At 37.8% G+C, this 27,999-nt stretch overlaps 1 protein-coding gene across 3 annotated transcripts in view; it reads right to left on the bottom strand.

Annotated features, from left to right (window-relative positions):
• TAB2 (TGF-beta activated kinase 1 (MAP3K7) binding protein 2) overlaps nt 1–27,999 on the bottom strand; it is a 125,337-nt gene that overhangs the window by 22,494 nt on the left and 74,844 nt on the right. For 2 of the 3 annotated variants that reach the window (XM_072643673.1, XM_072643674.1), the window contains exons 2-3: nt 8,526–8,715; nt 113–1,616 (exon numbers count right to left, since the gene is read on the bottom strand). In XM_072643673.1, coding sequence (XP_072499774.1) covers nt 113–1,616; nt 8,526–8,627 — 1,606 coding nt within the window. In that variant the 5' untranslated portion in view covers nt 8,628–8,715. The remainder of the gene's footprint in view (nt 1–112; nt 1,617–8,525; nt 8,716–27,999) is intronic. The other variant, XM_072643675.1, reaches the window with a different exon arrangement.

Raw genomic sequence — 27,999 nt, 5'->3', positions numbered from 1 at the left:
CATGTTTGTTGCTTTACCATTATTACAGGAAACAAGAACACTGACAAATTTATTAATTTAAAAGAAAATTCAGGTCCAATGGAAAATAATTTGCTTTCAGTATTAGTATTACCTTGCGTGTAGGCAGCATCATCAGATCCCATACTCAGTTTCCGGGCCTCACTGATCCTATCCATATGTGCTAAAACAGGGTCAGTGAGGTGTTGAATAGCCTCTGTTTCTACATAATGATCAGGGTGGTTTAGAAGATTTGTAAGTTCAAAGGTTGGGGACACCACCCCTGGTGAAACAGCAGGGGGCTTATTTGGAGAAACTGTTATTTTAAAAGTATATTTAGTATTAGGTTGAGTGACCACCACTCGAGGAGAAGTTGCAGTGGTGTTGTTGCCTACTGCCCGGCTCTTGGGTGGGTGGTGATGAATAAAGGCAGGGCCCATGCTTACTTGCCCAGACATATTCCTGGAAGCAGCAGATGCTCCAGAGTTCGTTGATATGAAGAGTGTGGGCTGGTTCCGCATAACCTGTTCATCTCCTGTGGCAGCATTAGCAGAAATATAGACCTTGGGCTGACTGCGGGACATCAACTCATCTGTACTTGGGGGGCTGGCAGCTATGTAAACAGTGGGCTGACTTCGAGTTAATGTATGGCTATTGACAGAGGAGGGATTATTAGAGGTTCGAGGTCCAGAGGAACGCAGTTTTGAAGAATTGTTTCTTTGTGGGGGTTCAAGTTTGATTTCAATTTGGTTTTTGCGAGGTCCTGTTGAGATATTCTGAATGTTAAATTGGCTATGGGCAGAAGACTGTGAGCTACCAGATGAATGAATTGTTGGTGGTTGAGGCGTAGTTGGTGAACTGATAGGCATATAGACATGAGAGGTCTGATGGCCTTGCTGGTTTGTCTGTTGTGCTGAGGTATGTGACACTGGATTAGACGCAGGATAAGTAGTCCAGGGACTAGGTTGTGAAGGCTGGTAGACTTGTTGAGGGTGCATAGGATTAAACTGAGACACCCATCCAGGATGTTGAGGCATTTGCCGAGTTGTACCACTAGGAGTTGTGATGTAAGGCCTAATGTAGATAGAATTTCCCTGTGGACTGTTAAGTCCAGGTGGAGGTACACCATGTATGTGCAAAGATGTAGGAGTATTGCGACCAGTCTGAATATTTGGGGCTAAAGTTACCATAATGGGATTGAATCTGGGAGTTTGTTGAGAAAGATTAGATACTCCTTTGCTGCCTAAGTGAAATCCAAGGTGTGGTGTTGAATTTGAAGCACCAGATATGTTGGGCATTCCAAAAACATTAAAGCCCTGTGGAACTTGAGCTGGTGCTGTCTGTGGCTCCTGTTGAAATAATTCACTGTTGGACTGACCACCCTGGAGGTGTCCATCACTGATACTGTGAGTTAGAGTCCTGCTTCCATTCATTCTACTTCCTTCCCTTCCATGGTGATATACATTTTGTGATTGCAAATCCAAGTTGAGAGAAGTCATGTGATTTCGTAGACCAGCAATTCCAGAATCATCCGAAAAATTCAAGTCTCCTTCACCATAAAGATACTTTGTACTCTCTTGTGATAGAACAGCACAACAGGCATCCAGGTTATTATTATTCTAGAAAACAAACAAAATAGTTTGATGTCAATCACCCAAAACTCATACTTATATATTTTATTATTACTACTAAAATATTAATAGATAGAATGAAATAACACGTTGCAGATGACTTCCAAGTTCTTAAGCAGCTCTAAAATTATGAACTACTATATGGTAGTTAACCAAACATCTTATTAAGTTATCTTATGGACATGAAAGGTTTCCAGGTTTGTCTCTGTATCCAAGGGCTTGGCAAACAGATGCTTGAAAAGTATTTGTTGATTAATTAAAAGCAGCAATATAATTATTGGCATAAAAAAAGCTGAGTTCTCCACTCAGTGAGAGAATTTAAGACTGATGAGGTGGCAGTCTATTTCTAAATACAATATATTCAGCATTGGCCAAGAGGAAAAAAAAGAATAAAATAGCTAGTTATTATGAATTTGTACAGACTATTAACAACTAAAAGAAACTTTTCTATTCTACTTTAAGAGAAACAATAAATATAACCGAAATAAAAAGTGAAAGTGGAATATATGAAAACATAAATTAACATCACTGAATTCACTCAATATGTATACAGTTAATACCTAATTGGCTAGAAGTACAGTGCTATTACATCAATCAATAAACATTTATTTAAGGCCTATTCTATGGCAATACAAAAACAAAAGTTGATGCTCTCAAGGAGCTTACATTCTATGAGAATAGACAACACATACATATATTTATAGACTCAAAATGTATACAAAATAAGCAAAAGGTAATTTGGGAGGGGGAAACACTAGCAGCTGGGAAGCCTGGGAAAGATTCAAGTGGAAGGGAAGAGTCTGAGCTGACCCTCAAGAGTAAAGTACGGATACTAACCAGGTGAAGATGGGACATAGAGGTGGGGACAGACAAGGAATGTTTTGTCTGACATCAAGAAAGCCAATTTGTTTGGACTTTGGAACGTGTGGAGGTGGGTAAAGAATAGTAAAAGTAGTTTGTAGTCAGGTTATGAAGGACTCTATCCATGAAACAGAAGAATCTGCATTTGATACTAGAGATTACAAGGAATGACTGGAGTTTATTTGAACAGAAGAATGACATGATTAAACCTGAGCTTTGGGGACACCACTTCCTAAATATACAATTTAGCTTCTATTCTTATGCCCAACACAGTATAAAACAACAGTCACATTTTGTTGGCCACAGAACTCTTTGATGGATTCTGCTTCCTCCCTTATCTACATTTTAGATTTGTTTTCAAGTTAAAGTGGGACCCAAAAAGCCATTTTAACAAGTAAAGAACCTGCAATATTCTACTTACTTTTTGATAGGAAATATGAAAGGGCATGTATTTAACCGGTAGCAGGTATTTGTTAGGGTAAGAGCAAAAATAGTTCCATAAAATTCAGTGAGAAAGGAAAAGAAAAAAGTTCATGTGAGGATTAGATGAAGTAGTATTTGTAAAAAGCATTTAGCACAGTGTCTGGCACAAAGAAGGCACTACATAAATGCTTATTCTCTCTTCCCTTGAATAAATAGAATAATTTTTTTAAAAAAAATTCTAAACATTAAAAATTCAATATACAAATTACATAATATTAGCTGCAGCTGAAGTACTTGAAAATCTGCCACATAAACCTATGGATATATGTCAAAGGGTTCTGCTTTCCAGATTTAAAAATTTTTTTGGATAGGTTCGTTCAAAATATCTGTAAGACCTTTATACTCTCTTAATACTGATTTTAAGGAAACTTAATAATGGTCCTATTTGTTATGCATAATACTGTGAAGGAAGGTATTTTATTGTTTTAAATTGTGTGGAATTTTGTTGTAATTGAAAAATATTTTCATTAGTGAATGATTCACTGACTGTACGTAGATAGCTAGAATTTCCCACTTTGGCCCAAATACACTAAGTGCAAGTGAATAAAGTTAAGGGTCTATGTAAACATCATGTCATTATATACTCTATAACTACAGTCTATTGGTAATTCTTTACTAAAAACTTAAAAAAAGTATTTTTGTATTTATCTAATTAAGTTTTGTAGAGCATTTGCATTTTTAACTTAAAATATTGTATTAAAGGATAGGTAAATGAGATGGTTTGGTCTTTAACTTATGGCAGAGGATTTAATAAGATATGCAGTGGTCAAAAGGCAGATTCTAAGTGTATGGAAAAATAAAGCTAGATGCAAAAATGTGTACTTGTAGGGACTCATAAATAATTATGGATCACTAAAATATAAATAATTCAGTAGGGATTGAGTTTCACTGGAATAAGTCTTTATAGGGCAACTTTATCAGAATAATCATTCACATTAAAGTATCAACAAGCCAAGCAAGAATTATTTTATAACTACCCTACTTTTAGATTATTTATATCTTTTGTCCTCGTTAAAAGCTAGTTGTAAAACAAATTTTGACACAAATAATTTCCCCACTGACTTAACATTTTGCCATTACTACATAAAAAGTTTTTCTTAAAATACAACTTCTATTATCACTTGAAAGGAAAAATGACTCACAAAGCAGTAATAAAAATGATCAAAGTTTTAAGTTAAAAATGCAAATGTTCTACAAAAAAATGTCATTATCATTGGGGGAAAAATACATAATGACTGTATGATTTCTAGCTTTGTATTTATCCCAAGCAGTATTTCCTACCTATCACAAGAATTCCTTTTCAATATTCTAAGCCTACATATAAGAAGGTAGAATCTAACCCTAACTGAAAAATACTGAAGCATATGTACCTGGGCTTAACTTTTCATACTCCATTGTAACAAGATCAACTAATTAAAGACTTTTATCCTAGTTAGGGCTGACGTCATAAAAACATATTTGCAATATGCTATTTTTGAAAATTACTTGGGATACAGACAGGTATTTTGAGAAGTCAAGAATCACTCATATTCAAAACTTTTTATTTCTTTCATAGTAAGTTTTCTTTAAATGTGAGCACTAATTTATCATAACAACAAATAATAAAAAGTTAATTTAATCATTTGGTAATCAAGTGAACCACAAGTAAATGCATTATAGGTTATACAAATGTCAGCTTTTTTTCTTTTAGCTCTTAATTTTAACTCTTACAAAATTGGGAAAAATGGTTTTAATATGCTCTGAAGTATAAGATGATCAGAAATTAGTTATATGTCTATTGAACTCTTTAGGATTAGATGTAATTGACATAATGACAACTAAATAAAATACAATTTATTTTGGATGTTTCATTTAAATTTTGAATTTCACAATAACAAGTCCTTGACACTTAACTGCCTGGATACATTAAAATCCAATTACAGTCCCCAGAACTGACATGTCCAATGTGGATTTTGCAGAAGTACCTTATGCAGGCTCATCCCAGGCCAGACACAAATTTATAGAACCCTTAGCAGCTAATGTTCACACTGAACATTCACTGCAGTGGCTCTTCCAAAGCTTTTCATCCCTTTTCAAATCTCCCATGGCTTCCCCTCCCCGTACCCTCTCAACTAAGAACCTGAAAAACAACCTGAGGAAAAAAACTGAAAAAAATGAAGCTGGATGCCAAGAGCTCCCTATTCTCCTATCACCTAGATACTTTCAGCCTCTATATCCACCTTCACCTGTCTCACATGATGGATGTCACTTCTTGCCAAGGTTGACCCCTCAGTATTCATAAGGGATTGGATTTGATTCCATCCCATCCCATCCCATCTCTTCTAGCAGACTGTTCTATCATTCCCACTTTCATTTATCTTCAATCTTTCTGCTCACTGACTGTGTCCCCCTACTACATACAAATGTGACCATGTCTCCAGTCAAACTGAAACTGCTTTCTCTACAATTATCAATGACCTCTGAACTACCAAATTTCCTCATCCGTTCTACTGATCACTCTCTTCTCTGATATTCTCTTCTCTCTAGGTTTTCATGACCTAGATAAAGTAAATGAACTTCAATGACTCCCTACCATCTCTAGAATCAAACATAAAATCCTCTGGTATTCAAAGCCTTTAATAACTTAGTCCCACCCCCTTCTCCCACCTTTCTAGTATTTTATCTTCAGGCCCCTCCCTCAAAGTCTCCCCTCACCCCTGACAAATACTCTGATTGATAACTAGTCTCTTTGCTGTTCCTTGAACAAGACACCCCATTATTTCCTGATTCTGGGCATTTTCACCGACTATTCCCCATGCCTGCAATGTTCTCTGTGATCTGGCTTTTTTCAAGTCCCAACTGCTACAGGAAAAGTCTTTCTCAGTCCCTTTTAATTCTAGTGCCTTCCCTCTGTTGATTTCTTATTTATCCAGTATATCTTATTCTTATTTATTTATAAGTTTATATTCTTATTTATGCTGTATATACCTTGTTTGGACATAGCTGCTTATATGTGATTTCCCTCCATTAGACTGGGCGTTCCCTGAGGTCTTTTACCTTTCTTTGTATACTCAACACTTAACTAACATGGTGTGTAGAACATAACAGATGCTTAACTAATGAGCTTAAAAACATTGTGGTGAAACTTTTTTTTCAAACGGATCTGTGTCCACAGAGGGAGGTCTGGGTGAGGAAACTCCCTCCTTCAGAGAATACTGTCACCTACTCTATAATTTAGTCTTTGTGATTTGCCTGAGGCACTGAGAAGTTGTTCCAGGTCACAAGAAGGTCAATAATCAGAATGGAACTTTCCACATCTTCTTGACTTTAAGGCCAGCTCTCTTTATATTAAACCTAGGGGTTTCTAATTAAATCAGTTTGGGAGGCAAAACGATGTCTAGGTATTAAAGAATCTGAGGTTTTCTGGCAAATTACTAATCAATAAAAAATTGAAGATGTACAAGTAGTTTAATGGTATATTATGCATTTCACTAAAGAAAATACAAATAACAATATGGACTATGATCCATCCTGTTTTGTCCACTGCCATTCACAGGTTAACTAACTTTCCTCTGCTCAATCAAGGCTGAAGATTTGAGTAGCGGGATGAAACCTCCTGGAGCAGATGGGAGGAGATCAAATGTATATGTAGAAGGGTTGGCCTTGGCAAAGAAACACTTTTTTGTCAGAGACTGTGAGGGAAAAGAGAATAAAATAAGAGATTGTGTAAGGGAATTCTGAGGATAAGAGGAAAGGACAAGAAGGAACTCATGGAGAATGGCCTCAATTTTTTTTCAGCGAAATAAGGCTACATTCTCTGTCAAAAGAGGAGGGCAGAGCAGGACGTGTAAGAAGGCTTGAGGAAGAATAAAGGTTTAGAGCAGCTTCTGAAGGGGTTGAGATATGGAAATCAATTAGGGATGAATTAAAGACCTGTCTAGATATAGTGAGGGCTCAGTTCAAGTTGTGTAACTTGTGAGCCTTCCTTCAGCTCTATTCAAGAGTACCTCAGCAGGGGAAAATGGTATGGTGATAGGTTATGGTCAGATGGAAGAGTCAGAGTTTCTAATTAAGGAAGCAGAACTCTTTCGGGTAATGATGAGAACAAGTGTGTTGATCCTTAAGTTTGGCTGAAGTAGAATAGAAGAAAAGGAAATAGGATTTAAGGAGGCTGAGGAAATGGGAGATTTGGGGACTATCAATCTGGATACTGATGTCTTCTTGTGTAAGAATAGGAGTTAAGGAGGATAGAAAAAAAGGTAAATTAGGTGCTGAAATCCTAGAAAAAGAAGAGAGAAGGACCTGGGGAAGTCTAAGTATATAATTGTCATCACTGTTTGGACTGGGTGGAAAATTTTGACTTTGTGAGCTTTAAAAATGAAAAGGTTGCTGAGTGTTGGCTGAAGTGGGAGTGGGAAGCAAGGAACAAGATTCTACCTCCAGGACCAAGTGGTTAAGATAGAAACAATGATAGACAGCTGGAATGGTGTGGAGGGTGGAGTAGGGGTGGGGGTGAGGCTAGTAGATGAATGTGAGAGGTCACAGAGGAAGGGATAGGTAGAGATGGAGTGTGAGATGAATGGAAATGGACTGAGGAGAAGGGGATGAAAGAACCAGAGGTAGGAGTTAGAGATAATTTTCTTACATGGCTGGTGATATATACAGATAGAGAGGAAAAAAAGGAGAAGCCAGAAGGACCAAAGTAGGTGGCAGATGAATACTGAAGCTTATAATGAAGAAAGAAATATTAAGCACTCACTATGTAAATTGTGCTAAGCCCATGGGGATACAAAAAGAGGCAAAAAACAGTCCTTGCCACCCTTGGAGTTTACAAACTAATGAGGGAAATGGCATGCAAACAAATATAAACAAGCAAGTTATATATAGGATAAATAGGAAACAATTAATAGAGTTAAGGCACTAGAATTAAGAAGGGGTGGGAAAAGCTTCCTGTAAAACAGGAGATTTTAGTTAGGACTTAAAGGAAGTCATTAGGCAGATATGAGGAAGGAGAGCACTCTAAGCATGGGAAAGTCAGAGAAAATGCCAAGAGTCAAAAGAGAGAGTCTTACTCCCTAAGGGTTGTGGCAGAGGATACTGGGCCAGGCCTAGGTAAGTCTGTGCCTTCCACTCCCAGTGAGGTGCTGATCTTGCTATGTAACTGACATACTTTTTTCCAGTAAAAGATTTATCTGATGACAGCGTTATCTATCCAACTGATGGGATCACAAATCCAATAAATGATTAAAATTGATGAGTTTATGCTTGGGAAATAAGACAAATGGAAGTAGATTTCTTCCTCCTGTTTAATAGTGATCAGTGATTTTTGGAGGTAGAAGAAACCTTAAAAATCTCTTAGTCCAAAGTCATTTTAAAAGCTGAGAAAAATATACAAATAAAATCTAAGTGATCTGTCTATGGTCAATTAATGGGAGACAGATTCAGGATAGGAACATGTCCAATACTATGAATCTGAATTGTAAAACAACAGGATGATGATGTGGTGATTTCTTTTACTGCTTAAAATCAATATAAAAAGTATATCTGTATCTACAGAAAAAAATGAACACTGACCTGTAACATGCACCTGGACACAACAACTTCAGGTACCTCAGGAAATTTTTGTCGCAGGTCATGTAAAACCTGAAAATCAATTTGGTGGCTTCCTTGGGCCATTCGTGTACTGCCTAATCAGGACTGTTGTTCAATAGGCAGTTCTAGGCCTTAGTGAAAATAGTATTCATCTCTTCTGTCCAAGCATTTTCTGTAGAGAAAAGAAAGAAAAAAAATTTTTTTTAATGAATTCCTAATTTTGGAATAAATTGTAGTTCTGGAACAAATATTTCAATACTGAAGGATAGGTGTTTAAATAATAAATTTTATTTTAAATATGAAGTTATTTTAGCTTAAAATACTGAATTTTTCCAAAGTAGTTTTCTTTGATAGCCTGAATGGTCTTTTTGTACTCCTTTGTACTCTGATGGTAGATATTCGCTATTAATAAGGAATTCCTAGGTGCTCATATGTTCTAAAGAGTTGAACCAACAGGCCTTCAAAAATAACAAACTGCTGTTCACGTTATTTTCCTATATCTTTCAAAGGACATCAAATTACTTTGCTAAATTATTTGACCAGTGAGACGTTCTTAGCAGTTCCACTTAATTCTCTGAACTTATTTCCTGAAAAAAGGTGTCTCTAAATTGATCGTATGTTTAATTTTGTCAGAAAATGAAAAGTGTAACTCTATGTGTTTTCTTTTTTTACTTTAGTTGTCAGAAAACTCAAACAAATCCAACATCTAACTGGTGATCACTAGGTTACTTAAAAGTTCTATTATTCTATTTCCTTTTGGTGGGCTCTGTTTTTTTTCCCATACTCTAAAAATACTTTACTTTTTTTTACAAAAAGATACAATTTTTGTTTTTAAGTATAAAATATGTTTATTATCACAAGTTTTGGCTTTGTAATATTTAAAATATGAACCACCATTCTTATTAAGCACTGAAATTAGTCACAACTGTAAACACCTTCTGCCATATAATTCACTTACATTCAACATGAATTTAATAAATGCCTACCAGAGCATTAATTAAACATTTTTACAACTGAACAAAGTAGTATAAAAGGCACACTGGGGAGATGTGTCATTTAGGTTTTGGGAGGAAGGAGATGCTAGCATTAGATCAACTAGGAATAGAAAGACATATCATCCATTATCTTCCTATTTTAACTAATTACTCTTGTGAAGTAGTGAGATTCATCGTTTCTAAGTTCTGACTGACTATAGCAGATAATTACTCTCTAAATTTATCAAGCTGGCATAAGTCCGTAATCTCCCTACAGCTCTGGTACTTGCTATGTCCTCAGCATTGTAGATATAGGGACAAATGTGAAATAATTCTTGTCCTCAAGGAGATTACAGTATACCACAAGTTCACAATCTCATGTTTTAAAAGACTGTTTCATCAAGAACCACTTCTTTTATTTGAATTCAATACATTACAAAGGGACTGGACACTTCCAGTTGTGAGTATTATCAGTCAAAATAAGGTTTCCCCTCTCCATTAATAGGCAGGAAGGATTTTCTTTGTTTTTTGGGGGGGGGGGAGGGTAAGTTTTCTAATTTACTAAATTTTGAATTCCATAGTACCTCCCTTCCTTTCATCTCTACCCTACTTACTGAGAAGACAAACAATGATATCAATTATACATGTAAAATCATGTAACACATTTCCATCTTAGCCATATTGCCAAAAAGAAAGGAAAGCATAAAAATTATACTTCAACTTACACTCATGTTCATCAGTTCTCTCTATGGAACTAGATAGCACTTTTTTCATCACACATCTTTTGGAATTGTCTTGGATTATTAATTGATCAGAGTAGCTAAGTCTTTCACAGTTGTTCATCATTACAATACTGTCCAAAGTATACACAACAATAATCTCCTGGTTCTTCTCACTTTACTTTGCATCAGTTCACATAGGTCTTGCCATGTTCCCTCCCCCCCAAAAAACTACCCACCTCATAACTTCTTATAGCACAACAGTACTCCATCACAGCCATAAGCCACAACTTATTCAGTCATTCCCCAACTGATAAGCATTCCTTCAATTTCCAATTCTTTGCCACCACAAAAAGAGCTGCTATAAATATTTTTGCACATATAGGTCTTTTCCTTTGATCTCTCTAGGGTATAGACCTAGGAGTAGTACTGCTGGATCAAAGGGTATGCAGTTTTATAGTCCTTTGAGCACAGTTCTAAATTATTCTCCAGAATGGTTGGATTAGTCCCCTCCTCCACCAACAATTCATTAATGTGCCTATTTTCCCTCATCCCCTCCAGCATTTCTCTTTTCTGATAGGTATAAGTAGGTACCTCATAGTTATTTTAAGTTGCCTTTCTCTAATCAATAGTGATAGAGTATTTTTTCATGAATACAGATACCTTTGATTTCTCCTCCCTGACTCCCCCCTTCCCCCCCATTATTATCATCGCTATTTTACATAAGAGAAAACTGGGACAGAAATAGGCTAAGTGGTTCATATAGTTACTAAGAATCTGAGGCAGGATATGTTACTCAAGTCTTCCTGACTATAGCCTCCCCTCCCCTCATTCACTGTGACACCTAGATGCTAACTTAATAAACATTCTTGTTTATGCCCCTTTCTCTCCTCTGATACTGCTACAGCCTACTGGTTAGTCTCCCTGACTTGCCTCCATTCTCAACTCAGTTAATCAAAGTGATGACTTTGTCAGGCATGACTGTCACCTATATTCTCCACCTCTCAATTCCATTGACCCCTATTACCTCCAGGATCAAATATCAAATCCTGTTTGACTTTGAATCCTGGCCCTTTCCTACTTTTCCCATGTCCTCACATCTCATTCCTCTCTACATATTCTTCCACCTTGACATATTCCTCACAAAAGACACTGTGCTTTTCACTGGCTGTTCCTCATGCTTGGGCCTCTCTTCCTTATCTTCTGTCTTTCCTTAAATAACTGGCTTCCTTTAGATTTCAGCTAAAACCCCACCTTCTACAAGAAGCTTTTCCCAGTCTTTGTTAAAGTAGGTGCAATCCCTCGAAGATTATCTTCTATTTTGTGTGTGTATCTTATTTACTTTCATGTTATCTCCCTCACAGCTCCTTGAAGGCAGTGACTGTCTTTTTTTTTGTCTCCTCAGTGCTTTGGGTACACAACAGGCAATTCAATCCAATAAACATTTATTAAATACAATGTGCCAGGCACTGTGCTAAACACTGTGTTAAATATAGTCAATAAAAAGAAAGGCAGTCCTTACCTTTAAGGAGCTTACAATATAATGTAGGGAGATAGAACACAATAGGAAGCAGGGAAGGGGGTACCTGGTCCAGAAGCATCTTGTTTTGTGGAGCTGAAAGCAGGCACAGCAGCAGATGTAGAGCAGAGTAAAGCACTTAATATAGACTTAACTCTACTTCCTGGGGTTGAACTCTTCTGAATTTTTTAGATTGAGACAGTATTGAACCTTCTATGCTGTCCTAGGACAGATTGCTAGGGTCTTCGAAGTCCTTGGGCACTAGGGCTATCCTGGTCTGGGGGAAGGTGTGTAGCACTGAGCAACGTGCCCCCCAAGAATTCTGAAGTCCAGTGTCTGATGGGACCTTCTTAGTGTAGAATTCTTCCAGGAATCAAAGTAAAAGCTCAGTGGCTTGTAGCTTGAAGACTATTCTCTTTCCTTTTTACAAAGTCATGACCCTTCTTTGGTCCTGTACTGACATGCTCAGCCATTTTTTAAAATGTCACTGACAGTGACTCAATAATAAATTCTTTCAGTAGGGCAGGATACAAGAATTTACTGAAAGTAGCTAGATCATTAAAGGTACTAAGGTGTCCTCTATTACCTTTATTTATCTTGTGTCTCAACTCCCTATTAGTCACTGTTGTTTTATTCTTTCCAATCCAAAGGTTGTTCTTGTTGGCAGAGAAAAGAGAAACAAAACTGAAAACTGGGCAATTGCCTTCCCTCCATTGTCAGTTTTCATTGTTCAACCCACTCTGAGCATTGGTGTTATCCTTTCTTTGATCTTCTTTCCTCCAATACAGCTTTGTAAATCTACCATTTTTGTTCTCAGATTTCCTCATTAGCCTCAATTGTTTCAGTACTCTTGGCATTATTTTCATACTACTGTGCCATTTCCATGCCAGTCTTCTCCCCCTGCCCCCTCGCGCATGCTTACTTCTACTTTAGTATACACAAAATCTAATTTTGTTGGTAACTTGGTAAGTTCCTTGGACATCAACACCTGCTCTTTCAGGTGGTTTCTGCTTTTCCTTTTCATCAGAAATGTTTCTCTTTATTGTCTTTAGAAATTTTTCAGAAAGATGTTCTCTTTGAAGTTGACAGATGTTTTGGGGACAATGGATATCTTTTGTTTTCTTTTTCTAGTGCCTTTTGAATCTCTTCTTAAGGAAACCATGACATATACTGATGAGATGTCTGGAACAGCCCATAAGCTGTTATTCTTTATATTTCTGAAACATCTAAAAACTCAATTTTTTAACACAGTTTCCATAGTTTGCTCCTGTGCCCATTTCCCTAACGTATTTACCAAATACTAAGGGATATGTTGATTTAGTTAGGAGGAGCTTATTGAACTCTTCATAGAATTTCCCTGCTACTTCATATTCCATAATGGATGCTAGAACATGAGCTGGAATTGTCTTCAGAGGATTATATTTGCTTATAATCATCATGAGAACTGAAAATGACTGACTGAGCTATGCAAGTGTTTTTTGCCTTTTGGAGCCCAATGAAACCAACTCTGCCAACAGTAGCAACTGTGGTAAATCTTTTCTCCTTTCCTCAAGTTTCCTTTGTCACTCCTTTCAAAGAGACTTCACCTCCTGACTTTGAGAAAATAGAGGCCCTCTCTTTTCACCTTAAAACAAACTCTCCAGTGGTCTGCATTTCTTCTTCAATCCATCCTCCACCCAGCTGACAGTCAGCCTTTTAAAGCACACTTCTGATCATGTCACTCTTCTGCTCAGAATCTTCAGTGGTGCCCTACACTCTCTAGGATGAAATTAAACTCCTCAGTTTGTCTTCTAAAGTCCTTCCCAGTCTGGCTCCAGCCTTACTTTCCAGACTTATTTCACACTTTACATACAGGGAAAGTGGTGCATTTGCTGTTTCCCGAATTCAATAATCAATTTCCTACCTCCATGCTTCTGCAAAGGTAATGTCCCCAGTGCTTGAAATATACTCTTAAGCTTTCCTTGAGGTGCAGTTCATGCACCATACCTTAGAAGAATTCTTTCTCCCTCTCTAGATTACCTTGTACTTTGTAAAGTTAAGAATGTGAATGAGTTAAGAATATAACCCAACAGAATGTAAAACTCCTTGAGGGCAGAGATTTTCCTTTTGCTTCTATACTCAGTGTCTTACACATGGCATTTAATAAATGCTTATTGAATTACATTTCTTTACCCCCTGAAGAGAACCTGTGAACTCTCCCTTGAAGTATAACTTTTTATACATTCTTTTTCATTTACAGCAACAACATCAGTAGGAATATGGTTCCATCAGTAGTGCATCCACTTCTAGGTATTTGGACTGTAAATTATCAGTTTTAATCATTAAATTAATGTTTGCAGATAGCCTAAGAGTTATGACATTCTCAGTATCCTTGGCCTACCTTTCTATTATTACACCAACATCACTGCAGAGGGGAAGGGAAGTACACAGGACTGTTACTGAATTAGAAGCAGAAGAGTCATAGACCATATACTTCAACCACCTAATTTTACAGATAAGGAAACTGAGATCCAGAGACTATAAAGTGATTCTGCCAAACTTTCACAGTTATTAAATAAGAGAGCTAAAATTTGAACCAAAGTTTTCTGTCTCCAAATTCACATAGTATTCCTTTTGCTACACCCTACTGCCAGGGTCATTCTGCATTTTGTCCATTTCATGGATCACTGTGGCTAAAATAATTCATCACTTGGCGGTCAACTTTCCAGTGAAAAGCTTTTTCACCACTTGCTAGACTGGTTTTCATAATATAGAGCCATGGTCTGTTATTAGGGTTATACTTGAAACCTTTTCAGCTTGACAGAACCCAACAAAACTTAATTTCACAGATATAGCTTTGAGGATTCAATGTTACTCACATAAGTCACTTCCATTTCAGACAGAATTCTAACATCTTCAAACATCTATCACATCCCCTTTCAACACCACATTCAATGCCTGCTCCAAAATTACCCTTTTTCAGAGATGGATGACTTTAAATGAAGAAAGACAATAATATATTTCATGTACACTTAGGTAATTTACAATAGTATTTAAATAGCTAAGAGAGAAAAACCAGGTCATATTAATATCAAAGATCATTTCTGGTTGAAATCTTAGCTAGAGAGCTTTTTTATCATCCTTGCTAGACATGATACATTCCATGCTAACTAAAGGAACATATTCTAGACTATAATTGATGAAAATATTACTTGGGATTATTATTATTGACCGAGATAGGTCAAGATTTGTTTTAGCCACTGTAGGTCCCAAACCATGTAAAATCTGCAATTAAGTGTCTAAACATTTTGAGTACACATTGCATATCCTCCTTTGAAGGCTAATTCACTGAATCAAGAGGTAACAATGTTGTGCTGCCTTGCCTGAAGAAGGATTTTATTTTTAATTACTTATCAAATGTAAAATGGAAAGCCCGACGAAAAAGGGAGTTTTGACAGTCAGGTTTTTTACTAGTTAGTAGCAAAAGCAATGGGAAAAGTTTTGATGCTGGAAAAACTTCAAACGCAAACTTGCTCTCTTGCCCACCACTGAAGTGCAATGGGCACTCATGATCCAATCCCAATGCTGATCAACTGGAGAAACTTTAATCTGCTCCATTTTCCTGATGTGGATGATTTACTACACTCCTCTGCAGCTAGGTGGTGCAGTGGATAAAGTGATATGATAGACCTGGAATAAAGAAGACCTGAGTTCCAATCCTGACTTAAGACACTTCAAGGTGGTGTGACTGATTTTCTCATCTGCAAAAGGAGGGGTTGGATGTGACTACCTTTCAAGTTCCTTCCAGCTCTATATCTAAGCTTCTATGATCTTATGATAGCCAAAGTCAAACTCTTCATAAATTCCAGGGGCTCCCTATTGCCTCCAGGATCCAAAAGAGAATCCTAGCTGACATTTACAAGCTCTTTAAAAACTAGAACCTGCTTTGCTTTACATACTCTATGACAGTTCCCTGGCCTAACCTGCTGTTCCTCACACATGACTCTTGTCTCCTGACCCTATACAGACCTTTTGAATGGCTGTACTCCATGACTGGAGTGTTTTCTCCTAAAAATTTGTCTTCTGGCTTTAAGATTCAGCTCATTTTCTGTAATCCTTTTCTGGTCTCCTCAAACCTCCCAATGCCTTCCCTGTGAGATTATGCTTTATTTATTCTGTATGTATCTTGCACACATATAGTTATTACATGTTGTACGCCTCATTAGTATGTGAGCTCTTTGAGGGCAGGGCTCATGTTTTTGCCTTTCCATGTATCCCCAGCACTGAGCACAGTGCCTAGAAAAAAGGCACTTAAATGCTTGCTGAGTGGTTAACTGTAATCTAATTTGGTAGTATACCAAATAAAGACAAAGAGCCAAATGCTAGATCAAATTCAGTTTCATCATCATATGACTTAATGGTTAATTGAAATATAGGAAAATATGCTGTGAACACTTCTTTTGGGAAAAATATGTATATTCTGTTATGTTGCCCAGGGTTAAGAAGCCAAATGTGCTAATTATCTTATTGAAAACATGACTACTTGTGATAACTTCTCAATAGTCTATAAATTTCCAACCTGAAACTATTCTTGAAGTCTTACATAAGACTCATCCTGGATTTCAAAAGGTTGACCTTTAGGGTCTGTTTTAAGAGCAAATGTTTTACACTGGAGTAGAATGAAAATACTGCATAATAAGGAGGGAAGAGAGAAAAATGCTTGTTAACTATCACAGGACACTAGTTGTTGATTCTATAAAAGGCTTTACAAAATCCTAATTCAGGATAATGGTAAAAGTATAACATTTACCATTGAAATTAATGTTGAAGTAATTGATATTTCATTTTTAATGAAGCTATTTTTGCTGAAATTGGGTACAATTTTATAAAGCTTATTTAAAATTTCACAAATTTATAAAATCCACAAAACTTTTTGCCTGAAGATCAACATTCACTATTCTTTGTTTTCATATGCTACCTTCCCCTTAGGTTCTTTATCAACAACTACTTATTATTATGATTTACAGGCACTATACTGGTCCCCATAATATGTAAAAAGACCCATAAAGGTCTCCAGGGAGTTGAGTAGAGTTTTGATGGAAGATTATGGATTATGGGAGGAAATGGACAAAATTACCATCTAGGAAGAAAATAGAGTGAAGTGTTGCAACCTCTACCAGCTGAGGGAGTAACCAAATCCATTAAAGTATCTGAATCTCTCGAATATAGCAGTTGTAATAAAGGGGTGCAAATGTCCTTCCTACCCTAATGTCTCTTACATGGAAAAAGCTCTCCCTTCCCCACCAAAAAAAGCCTCTTCCCATGATACCACAAGTAAGTGAACAATAAACATTTGTTGACTGTGACCAATTGTGACAGTAGGAATGTGTATGTATGATGGGAAAGGAATGGCTAGAAAGATTCTGTTAAAAACAACAACCCAATGATATTTATGACTAAGAACTTGACAGTTTACAGCCTGCCCTCTTCAACCTAACCACTTTTAAAAAACAGAACTGATGCTGAGTGAAATAAGCAGAACCAGGAGAACACTGAACACAGTAACAGTCAATGACTGACTTTGATAGACTTAGCTCTTCTCAGCAATGCAAGGATCTAAGACAACTCCAAAAGACTCATGATGGAAAATGCTAAATATATCCAGAGGAAGAACTTTGAAGTCTGAATGCAGATGGAAGGCATACTATTTGCTCTCCTTTTCTTTTGTTGTTTTGTTTCTTCTTTCTTGTGGCACCTCCCATTAGTTCTAATTCTTCTTTACATCATGACTAATGTGAAAATGTTTAACATGAATATATAAGTAGAGTCTATATCATATCAGATTGCATGCCATGTTGGGGAGAAAAGGAAGGAGAAAATTTAAAGGTAAAAATCTTACAGAAGTGAATGTTGAAAACTAAAAATAAGTAAACTGTAAAAAAAAACCCAAACAAACCAGAGTCTGAGACAAAGAGGGACTGAATGGTCCCTAAACAGAAAGGTCTCTGGTACTGTCCAGTGCCACAAAGCTGAAGTTCCACTGCTCTCATTCAAGAGATGAAGAACTCCTTCAAAGGACCACAACAACACCAGTTCACATTTATATAAGTTTTAAGGTTTACAAGGTTTTTCTTAGCAAAAGTATTATTAGGCAGACACGGTAATCACGGTATTATTATTCCCATTTTATAGAAGAGGAAAAACAAAGAGTGGGGTTACATGATTTGCCCATGGCCACTTAGCTAATTAGTGCATTCTGGGATTCACTTGACATCCAGTACTAACATGCTGTGCTGTTGCTCTGACTTGTCACTGAGTCAGAGCTACTATAAGGCCAGCAGTCTAGAGATAGAAGGGACTTCAGAAACCATTTAATCCAAATTCCTCATTTAACAAATAAAGAAATGGAGGCTCAGGGATTTCCAAGTTCATAGGTAATCACTGACAGAATTTGAACCTAGACCCTCTGAATCAAAATTCAACAAAACATGGAGAGATCATTTAAAGAAATGATGCTGTCCAATCTCAGCTTTGCAATAAAGAAATACAAGTCACAGGCTGAAATGAAATACAAGGATATATAACATAATATGTATAATCTATGGCAAAATCCTCCCTAAAGACTCCAGACTCACTGAATGGAGTACTATCCTGGAGGGTTGACCTCAAAAAGTCTATTTCTCTTCCTTTGGCTCATTGCTCCCCATTGGCTTAATTCAGCAAAATCTACAAGATGAAATTTAGGTATAGTTTATGATAAATATTTGCAAAAAAGACCCCCATGAAAATATTTGCAACCTGTGCACCAACATCAATGTCTGAGGATGAAATTGTAGAGAAATTCTTTGAAGAGTTAACTTCATACAGCCCTCCAAATTAAATCAACACACATCCTGGTATTTGGTGATTTCCATGCAAAAATGGGAAAAGGTGAGGATGGAGAAAATGGGAAAAAATGGTTTAGGAAAAGGAATAAGAGAGGCAAAAGTCTTGTAAATTACACACAAGCCTTATATCTTAAAATCATTAATTCTTCAGGAAAAGAAACAGTAGGCACTGGCCATGGAAAACATCAAGTGGTAAAGTAAAAGGGTAAAATCAATTATATTTTAACAGAAAAAAAAAAACCTTATTATTGATATGGGCATTGTCCCCAAGTCACCTGTGTGATCTGGTCAACTGCCTACAGAATCTCTTCCAGGTCTGCTAAAAAATTCCATTTATTCTTCTAACACACAGTTCCCTTAGAGAGCTTCTTGCTTGTTGGAAGGCGTTAAACATTCAGGTGACACTGTAGATTAAAGTAAAGAAGGGCCCCTTCCAGGCAGAGATGGTATCAGAAAGCATAGGGCATTAAGTTCAGAATCAGGTGGTCAATTTCCTTCAGGTGAGTGACAGTACAGAAATTAACTTCAGTACTACTAGGCTGAGAACAGTTGAGACCTAGGTTTATTGTTACATCCACCAGGGAAAGAAGGACAATGGAATTATCTGGAAAGTTTGGAAAGATCCCAAAAAGCGTAAGGGCCCCTCCCTGGATATTAGAAAGCAACTTCCAGATCCTCCACTATTTAAGGGTAGTTGTACCCAGGAAATTCTCATCATTTCCCATCAAGCTACTTTCCTGTACTTTATCATCTCCAAGTACTCCTTCTTCAAGATGAAAACTTTGAAACTCATACCTCTCTAGGATCATTTCCCACCCCAGAAGCATGACTTCATCATACACCACCTCCTCCCCCAACCAAACTTTTCAGTTTCTTTGTAAGTTTTATCTCTCCCATTAGATTGTGAACTCCTTGAGGCCAGAGACTGTCTTTTGCCTTTCTTTGTATCCCTAGTGCCTGGCACATAGTAGGTGCTTAATAAATGTTTATTGACTCTGACACTCTGATAAACTAGTTGTCTCTGGGAAAAAAAAACACCCCCAAACCCCTCATATATTACCTCATCTCTTTTCCCACAAATCTCCCGCTGTAGTCCTAAGATTCTTTTCTGTGTGAAAACAGAGTCATGAGAGGTGCAGACTTCCCACCTTAATCACAGTAACAGAACAAAGAATGGATCCCTGGTGACCTGGCTCCCAGTTCTGGTAACATCAGACCACATTCTTTCTCCTCACAGGTCTATTTCCCCAGTAAGTGGGGAGTATGTTATGAAGATTCCCTTGTAACCCAACCATCAAAGATGCCTAACCCCTATAAAGCTTCTCATTGGTTACCAGTCAGACAACACACATTTATTAAGCACTTACTAGGTCCCAGGCACTGTGCTAAGCATTGGGGATAAAGTCCTAGAAAGCCCTTACCATCCACTCTATCTAATGACTGTCTTCACAATTCTTCAGATCTAATTCAAATTTCCTTGACAGTAGGTAGAATGTTGGACCTAGAGCCAGAAAACCCAAGTTTAATTTTGGTTCAGATACTTACTAGCTGTGTAACTTTGGGCAAGTCATTTAACTTTTATTTGCTCAACTCAAAAATAGGGATAATAGCACTTACCTCCCAAGGTGGTTGTGAGGACAAAATGAGATAACTGTACTTAGCACAGTGCCTGACACACAGTAGGTACTTGATAAATGCATATTTCCTACCTCCTTCTTGCCAGATGGAACCTTCCTGGACCACTCATCCCCACTGTGATTTCTGGGTACAATGGGTACCACAGTTAGAGAAACAGCACTGAGTTCAGACACCTGATTTCTAGTCTCTGTTCAGCAACTTTTGTTATATATAATCTTGGGTAAAGTAATTTACTATCTCTCAGCCAGACTAAGTCATCTCTACAGTCCTTTTCACCTCTGCATTAAGCAAAAACTCCCTGAAGACAGTAACTAAGTTTAGTATTTCTTTATCCCTCACAGAATTTAATACAGTGCTAGATACAAAAGAAATGCTTCCTAAATACTTGTTGATGCATTAACTAAATGTTTGTTAGTTGCCTTCCCTGCCTTGAGCAGAAGATGCCTAAGGGGATTGGCAGCTGGCAAAAGACCGTTGGGAAGAATGGAGAAGTGAGAATATGGAAGGTTTGCAGAGAGCACTTTTTTTGGCTCACTCCCTATCCACCTCCTTTCTCTGTCCCAACTGGCTACTGTCCATAACCCAGAGTTCTATAAAATTAAGAGACTTTGGGAAATACAAGAGTCTTCCTCTTGTCGCTCTATTATTGAGTTCCTCTTCTGGCTCAAAAGCTAAGAACCAGTCAAGGGCTAAAATGGACAAAGTGTTCCTGCTAGGCATTTCTCTGCTCTCTATCTCTTCGGAAATGAGACCTGGGATAGAATGCTGGGGATCTTGCAATCAGTGTTCTCCTATTTCTCCCCCCACGGTTAGTTCTAAATAACAGAGTAGAAGTGATTTAAAAAAACCCAAGCACCTCCTCTTTTTTCTCAACCTCCTTTTCCCTTTTCCATGTAATCTATGGATTATTTCTCAGATCTCTCACAATATCTAGCTCCTTTTGGTAGTCTGAGAACAGCAGCAAGTCAAGAGAGAAAGAAAAGATAATAGGAATTAGGGAACTAAGGACACGTAATGTCATCTTTGTTGCCTGTCTTCCAAGATGGGGAATAGGAGTTTTCAAATGAACAGAATGGCCACTTCTGACATGAAATGCCTTTAAAAGATCTGCATATATCAGATTGTATAGAGAGTGAGGGCATATGTACTACAAGAGAAATACTAGGATGTAAAACCGGTTCACTAAAACACAACGGAACAGAATAAGGAAACCAAAGTACCAACCTGAGCTGCCTCTGACTTGGTCTGTATAGGCCCTGAGAGTGTGTATGTGTGTGGAAGATAGAAGGAGAGCAGCAGGGGATAGAGGGGTTACTATGCCTTAAAGGAGTTCCTTTGGGGTGAAGACAATAATAATAGCTTCTACTTCAATTTTCATCACAACAGCCCTGAGAAGGAAAGTTATACAGGTGTGGAAGCTCAGCAAGATTAAAATAATTTATATGAAAGAATATAACTAGTTTTTCACAGAACAGGAACTTAAATGAAGTTATTCTGAATCTACATCCACTGTCCTTTACAGTACACCATGCTAAGAGGAACAAATGTGTCCTTCTCCTATTCTAAGCAGTACAGACTTGGGAGAGGGGGAAAGGAACAAGAGATCTGCAACAGAGATATTCTGCAAGTTTCAAATAGCCAGGATAAGGGGCTGGGTTTTAATTCTCCTTGCAAGCTTATGGGCTGACTCTGGGGACACCTCTTCAAAGATGACCCTTTTTCCCTGTCTCCCTAAGAACTGCAAGCAATCTTACAAAACATGTGGCAAGGTAGCTTTCTTGTTTTGCTGTATTTCTAACAAATGTAATTAATCTTATCACCCAGAGGTAAAATATTTTTAAAGGCTTTGCTCCTCCCTCTGCCCTCTCACCACCTCCAATCCATAGGCCTTCCTAAAGGCCCCAAGTTCTACTGACTCCCTCCCTCTTGACCTATTAGTTCTGCGACTGGGAGGATGAGACATTCAGGAGAATTAAATGGAAGGACACCCACCTACCTGCACACCATATAAATTTGACCATCTTGTTTTTGTATTTTATTTAATGTTAACGTTGTCCCTTAATTTCCAAATAAAGTTTTTTTCTTTAACTTAACCACTCTTCAGTTACATTAATGGTGAAAAAAGAATTTTTCACTTATGACTAGGCCAGGGGAGCTCTGGATTATAATGATACCCAGAGGTCAGACTGGCAGCTGCACAGGAGTTGCCAAACAGATGTGGGGTATAAGGTATTAGAAAGAAAAGGAGATACTTCTCACAAGGCTTAGTCTGGTGTTATATTGTTACTGCTAGCCATTCTCCTGTCTGTGAGTCATTACTTCATGGAGCCTTTAGATGACTACAGGACGATTAGGTGATGGGGTCTTGAAAAGCCCTAGAGAATATGGATTGTAAGAGAGGTGAAGAGACTATAGGAGAGAATAAATATATTTTAAATATATTACCCAGTTCCCTATGGGACATGTACAAGATGTACAAGTTTCCCTTGCTAAGTTGTACCTGTCCCTACACCACCACTTATAGGTTAAGTACTCAATATCACAATGTGATATTAGAGGGCTGGGTATGGGAATGGCACTTCAACTCACTGTGAGATGGTATTTTCAGGGATGGGTAATGACCTGTTCCTTCTAATGCTCTAAATGGCACCAGTCTAGGAGTCAGTGAAGTGGACAGCACAGCAAGGAGCAATGTGCAGTTCCACAGAAATTGACAGTGGGGGGATAAACTTCTAGGTAATTCCTTCCTCATGAGGTTGCAAATTATGTTAAGGTTTGTCACCTGGAAATAGGGGCTTTGGGTGATATTGAAGCTCTCTCTATAATAGCAGAGCACAGATTCCAGGGGTTTTTGCACATGACTGAGAGAGAGAACACGCGTTTATACATAGCACATCACTTCAATGAAATCCCAGTGGTTTGGGGGAGTCTAGGTTCTTACCCTCTGATGATTTTTTAATGCTTCTGTTGGGTCAGCCTCATTAAGTAACATGTCCATTCAGATCCAAGGCATCTCCTTCCTCTTGGTGACTACAACATTAGAGTTCTTTAAGCTCTGACAACAAAAGCCTGGAGAAAAATAGTCTTCAGAGATCTTGGTCCTGTCCTCAGCAAGAGCTTCTCAGGAAGGCCCCTGGACTTCTCTGGTCTTGCCACCTGCTTCATCCTTTCATCACACCAAGTCATCCCAATATCAATACTTTTTTATCCCTTTAGGAAGCTGTTAGGGCTTACTATCCTCCTTGATTGAATCGTCTTACAACCTATTTCACTAGAAAAAAACTGAAGTTGCTTAATGAAGTTTTCTGTTCTCTCCTCTATCACATCTCCCATCACTCAGATGCCTTTTGACACTATCTCCTTTTTCATCAATCTCTACTGTCAAGGCAAATCCCTCTCTATGCACAACTGATCTCCTTCAAGCTTTTCTTCTCCAGAAGACTGCCCCCTCTAAAAACCCCACTTTCTCACTAATCTGCAACCCATTTGTCTACTAAATGCTTCCTTGATGCTGCTTACAACAGAGTCATGTCTCTCTCATCCTCAAAAAACTCCTTGCTTGACCTAACCATCCCTGCTGACTATCATCCTGTTTGTTGGCAAATGTTTAACAACCCTCTAGGAAAAAAAGTTGTACACAAGACACACCTTTAAGTTCAGTCTGCATCATGAGTATTTTTCTATCACTTTCCTAAATCTAGACAGTCAGCAAAACAATAAAAAGTCCTGATTGGTAAATTTTTCTATTTCTGAGGTATAAATGCTCAGGAAAACTTAACTACTGACTGTCCTAGGATGGTTGAAGGACCTAGGATGGTTCAGAATACCCCTACCTCTGTGTCTCCTTCTTTCATAGATGTGTTCGCCCTTCATTGCCGAAGAAGAGCATACCATCAGAAAAATGATGACATGACTTGCACTTGACTTTGTTTTGAGTGAGGGAGGGCTGTGCAGGTCACCAGCCTCACTTCTCCTCCAGAGCCATCTGAATCCAGTGACCAGATACTCATCAGGATTACTGGAGATGACCCAAGATGAAGCAACTAGGGTTAATTAACTTGCCCAAGGTCACACAGCTAGGGAGTGTCAAGTGTCTGAGATGAGATTTAAACTCAAGTCCTCCTGACTCCTGCACTAGTGCTCTATCCACTGCACCACCTAGCTGCCTTTCATAGGTAAAGTCATTGAGAAAGCCATCTATATTCCATTTCTTTCCCCTTGCTCTCTTTATAACTTTCTGTAAACTGGTTTCTGACTTTGCCATTATACTGAAACAGCTCTCTACAAAGTTACCCATGATCTCTAAATTACCAAATCTAATGGCTTTTTCTTAATTCTCATTCTTCTTGATCTCTCTGTGGTCTTTGACCCTGTTAATCACTCTCTTCTTGATACTCTCTTCTCACTAGGTTTTCCTGACACTATTCTTTCCAGGTTCTTCTCTTTCTTCTCTGTCTTTTTCAGTCTTCTTTGCTGGATCTTAATTCAGGTCGTATCTCCCCCTTTTCTACTCCTTTCTAATTCTGATGTAGGTCCCCAGTGATCTCATCCACTCCCAAGGAGTCAAAGATTATTTCCTTGTATATGATTCTCAGATCTATTCAATCCTATAGTCTCTCCTGATCTTAAATCTTTACATCCCCCAACTGCCTGTTGGACATCTCTAACTAGATGTCACATAGACAAACTTGCAATCTGATAAGTCCAAAACTGAACTTATCTTTCCCTCCCAAATCTACTCTTCTTTCCACTTTCCCTTTACTGTTGAAGGATCCACCCTCAGTTGTCCAGGCTCACAACCCACCTGTCATCCTCAACTCCTCCCTCCTTTTCACCATACCCCCATATGCAATCTCTTGCCAAGTCTTGTCATTTATGCCTTTGTAAAATAATCTCTTGTATATGGCTCCTCCTCTCCTCCAACAGTGCTACCACCCTTGTGAAGGTCCACATAACCTCATGCCTGGATTACTACAATAGACTGCTAGTTGGCTTCCCTGCCTCAAGTCTCTACCCACTCCAGTCAATCCTCTAATCAGTCATCAAATTGCTCTTTCTGAAGAGACAGGAGTCAATATGTGCCAAGAAAATCAAACTGCTATCATCACTAACTTTTTGGATCCCAATGGAAACAATACAGGACCTTGAATCTAAGAGCCTTGTGGATTGCAACGCTTCCAACACAATGCCCAAAGCCATCATCCTGCGAAGTAAACTGTGAAGATGCAGCCTAACAATTACTTGATGGATCCTACAACTGTTGCTACTGAAGACCTAGGGGAAAAATAATTTTTTTTTAAACCACTAAAGTCCTTGGATACTATTGTATGGTTCACATCAGAAACTAATATGATTTTATCAGTGGAAATGACCTTAAAGAAGAGATACAACCATTTGCTTTTCTGCTGTACATGAAGAACCAGTCAATAAGTCAACTAGCATTTATTAAGAGCTTACTTGTTACGTGCTAGGCACTATGTTAAGAGTTGAGGGTAACAATGAAAAACGAAACAAAACAAAACCCAGTCTCTTCTCTCAAAGAGTTCTAAGTCCAATGGACCAGTAGTGTCAAACTCAAATTGAAATGGGCCTGCACAATGACTTTCCACCACGAATTAACATTATTTGTGTTTTATGTATTTTATTTTATTAAACATTTCCCAATTATTGTAATCAAGTTCAGGCTGCCCTCTGGAGTTTTGGGAGTCTCATGGGAAGTTTGATACTTTGATACCATGAGATCTTTCTATATTCATTCCTAAGTGCAGGTCTGATCATGACATATCTTTATATAATAAACTCCAACAGCTCCCCGCTGCCTCCACAATCAAATAAAACATCTTGTTTAGCTGTTAAAGCCTTTCCTATCTTAATAAGGTATTTTATACCTTACTCCCCTTCATGAACATTATATTCCAATGACTCTAACCTCCTTACTGTTCTTCATATAAGACATTCTACCTCTCAGATCTTTGTAGTATCTCTGGCTGTCTCCCATGGCTGTAATTCTCTCCTTCCTCACTTCTACTTCCCAACTTCCTTCAAGTCCTAGCTAAAATTCTACTTTCTCCAAAAAGCCTTTCCCTGTCCCTCCTTAATGTTAGCACTTTTCCACAGAGATTATCTCCCCCAATATAGGATTGTAAACTCCTTAATGGCAAAGATTGCTTTTGCCTTTTTTCTGTATCCTCATCAACTACTACTCCTCACTACACGTTGCTCCTATAGATGTGACTCAGTTGTACAAAACCTGAGGTGAATTTATTGAATGAAGACCCATGCAGGATGAATACAGGTACCTGTAACCGAAACTAACGAGCCCAACCAGATGGAGAAAATCTTCACATTTGATCAAATTGTTTCAGGTGAAAATAGGTGAGACTGGGCTTATAGATTTAAAGCTAGAAGAGACCTACTAAGTCCAACTCCTTCATTTTATGTGTGAGACCTGCCAAAGGTCACACAGAGAGGAAATGACAAGATTTTAACCCAGATCTGTTAACTCCAAATTCACTGTTTTTTCCCACTGTACCATGTACAGTGTAGTTTCTTTTGGACTGAGAGTCTAACCAGTCAAGTAATCAACAGGTATTTATTAAATTCCTGCTCAGTCAGGCTCCGTGCTAGGTGCTAAGGTAAACAAAGGCAAAATATGTAATAATCCTTATCCTCAAGAAGTTTATGTTCTATCAGCTACATCTACATATGTCAGTACAGACAAATTATAAACTGCTGCCATCCATTAATTTCCTTCTTAGATAAGACTGAAGAAATAATTTCATTTCTTTTCAGAACATAAAAGGAAATTATCTTTTTAAAGTTCCCATCTAGTTTTTGAACTCTGCCAGTGTAAAGGCTGGTCTTCTTTCTTAGGCATGGTTAAATTTAGATCAAGAATTTCTTACCAAATGTTTCCTGTTAGACCTCACACAGGTGACAATGCTTCCCATAAAATGCCTGACATTTTATTTAGATGCACAACCTATTTGTGAAGGAGTAGTAAAATATATTTAGTAACCCTCCAAGAATTCAAGTTTACCTGACCTAGATGGACTGCTTACCAAAGTATGGAAAGGATTCTCAGATATGATTGCAGAGCCACTGACAGAGATATTTAAAGGAATTGTAGAGAAATATTCTCCTTGAATCTTCAATTTAAAATCCAATGAGCTTGACATCAATTCTGGGAAAATTTTATTAAAGGAATGGTCTGTGAACACCTACAAAGAGAAGTGGTGATCACTACAAGCCAGGTTAAGAGTAAATCAAGCCAAATATTAGTTCCTTCTCCCTTATCCATTGATTTTGATTGGTACATCAGGCAAATGCTACAGATACAATAAACCTGGGATCTTAGAAAGCATTAGATAAATTTGTAAAAATATTCTTATGAGCAAAATAGAGAGATTATGTAGAAAACATGGTTGGAATTGGTTGACTGAGCCCTAAGAATGATAATTACTGACTTAATGGCTTTAGTAAAGTCTCATAGGGCTTTGTCCTTGGCCCTACTTCATTCCATGTTGTCCTTAATGATTGGTTGAAGGTATGGATAGCATGTCTATAAAATTTATAGATATGATATTTGGAGGGATACATACGTACATATGTATCCTTACTTGGAGAGATACATACATACATATGTATCCTTAAATAGGCAAAGAGATGGTCTGAAATTAGCAAATGAAATACAGTAATTCCCAGACCTCACTGTAAATCTACTGGGGTTTAGGAGAAAAT

This window comes from Notamacropus eugenii, chromosome 2 (genome assembly GCF_028372415.1).
Source record: "Notamacropus eugenii isolate mMacEug1 chromosome 2, mMacEug1.pri_v2, whole genome shotgun sequence".
NCBI lineage: Eukaryota > Metazoa > Chordata > Mammalia > Diprotodontia > Macropodidae > Notamacropus > Notamacropus eugenii.
The sequence above is the reverse complement of the archived record's forward strand: the minus strand, read 5'-3'. Positions and strand labels throughout refer to the sequence as shown.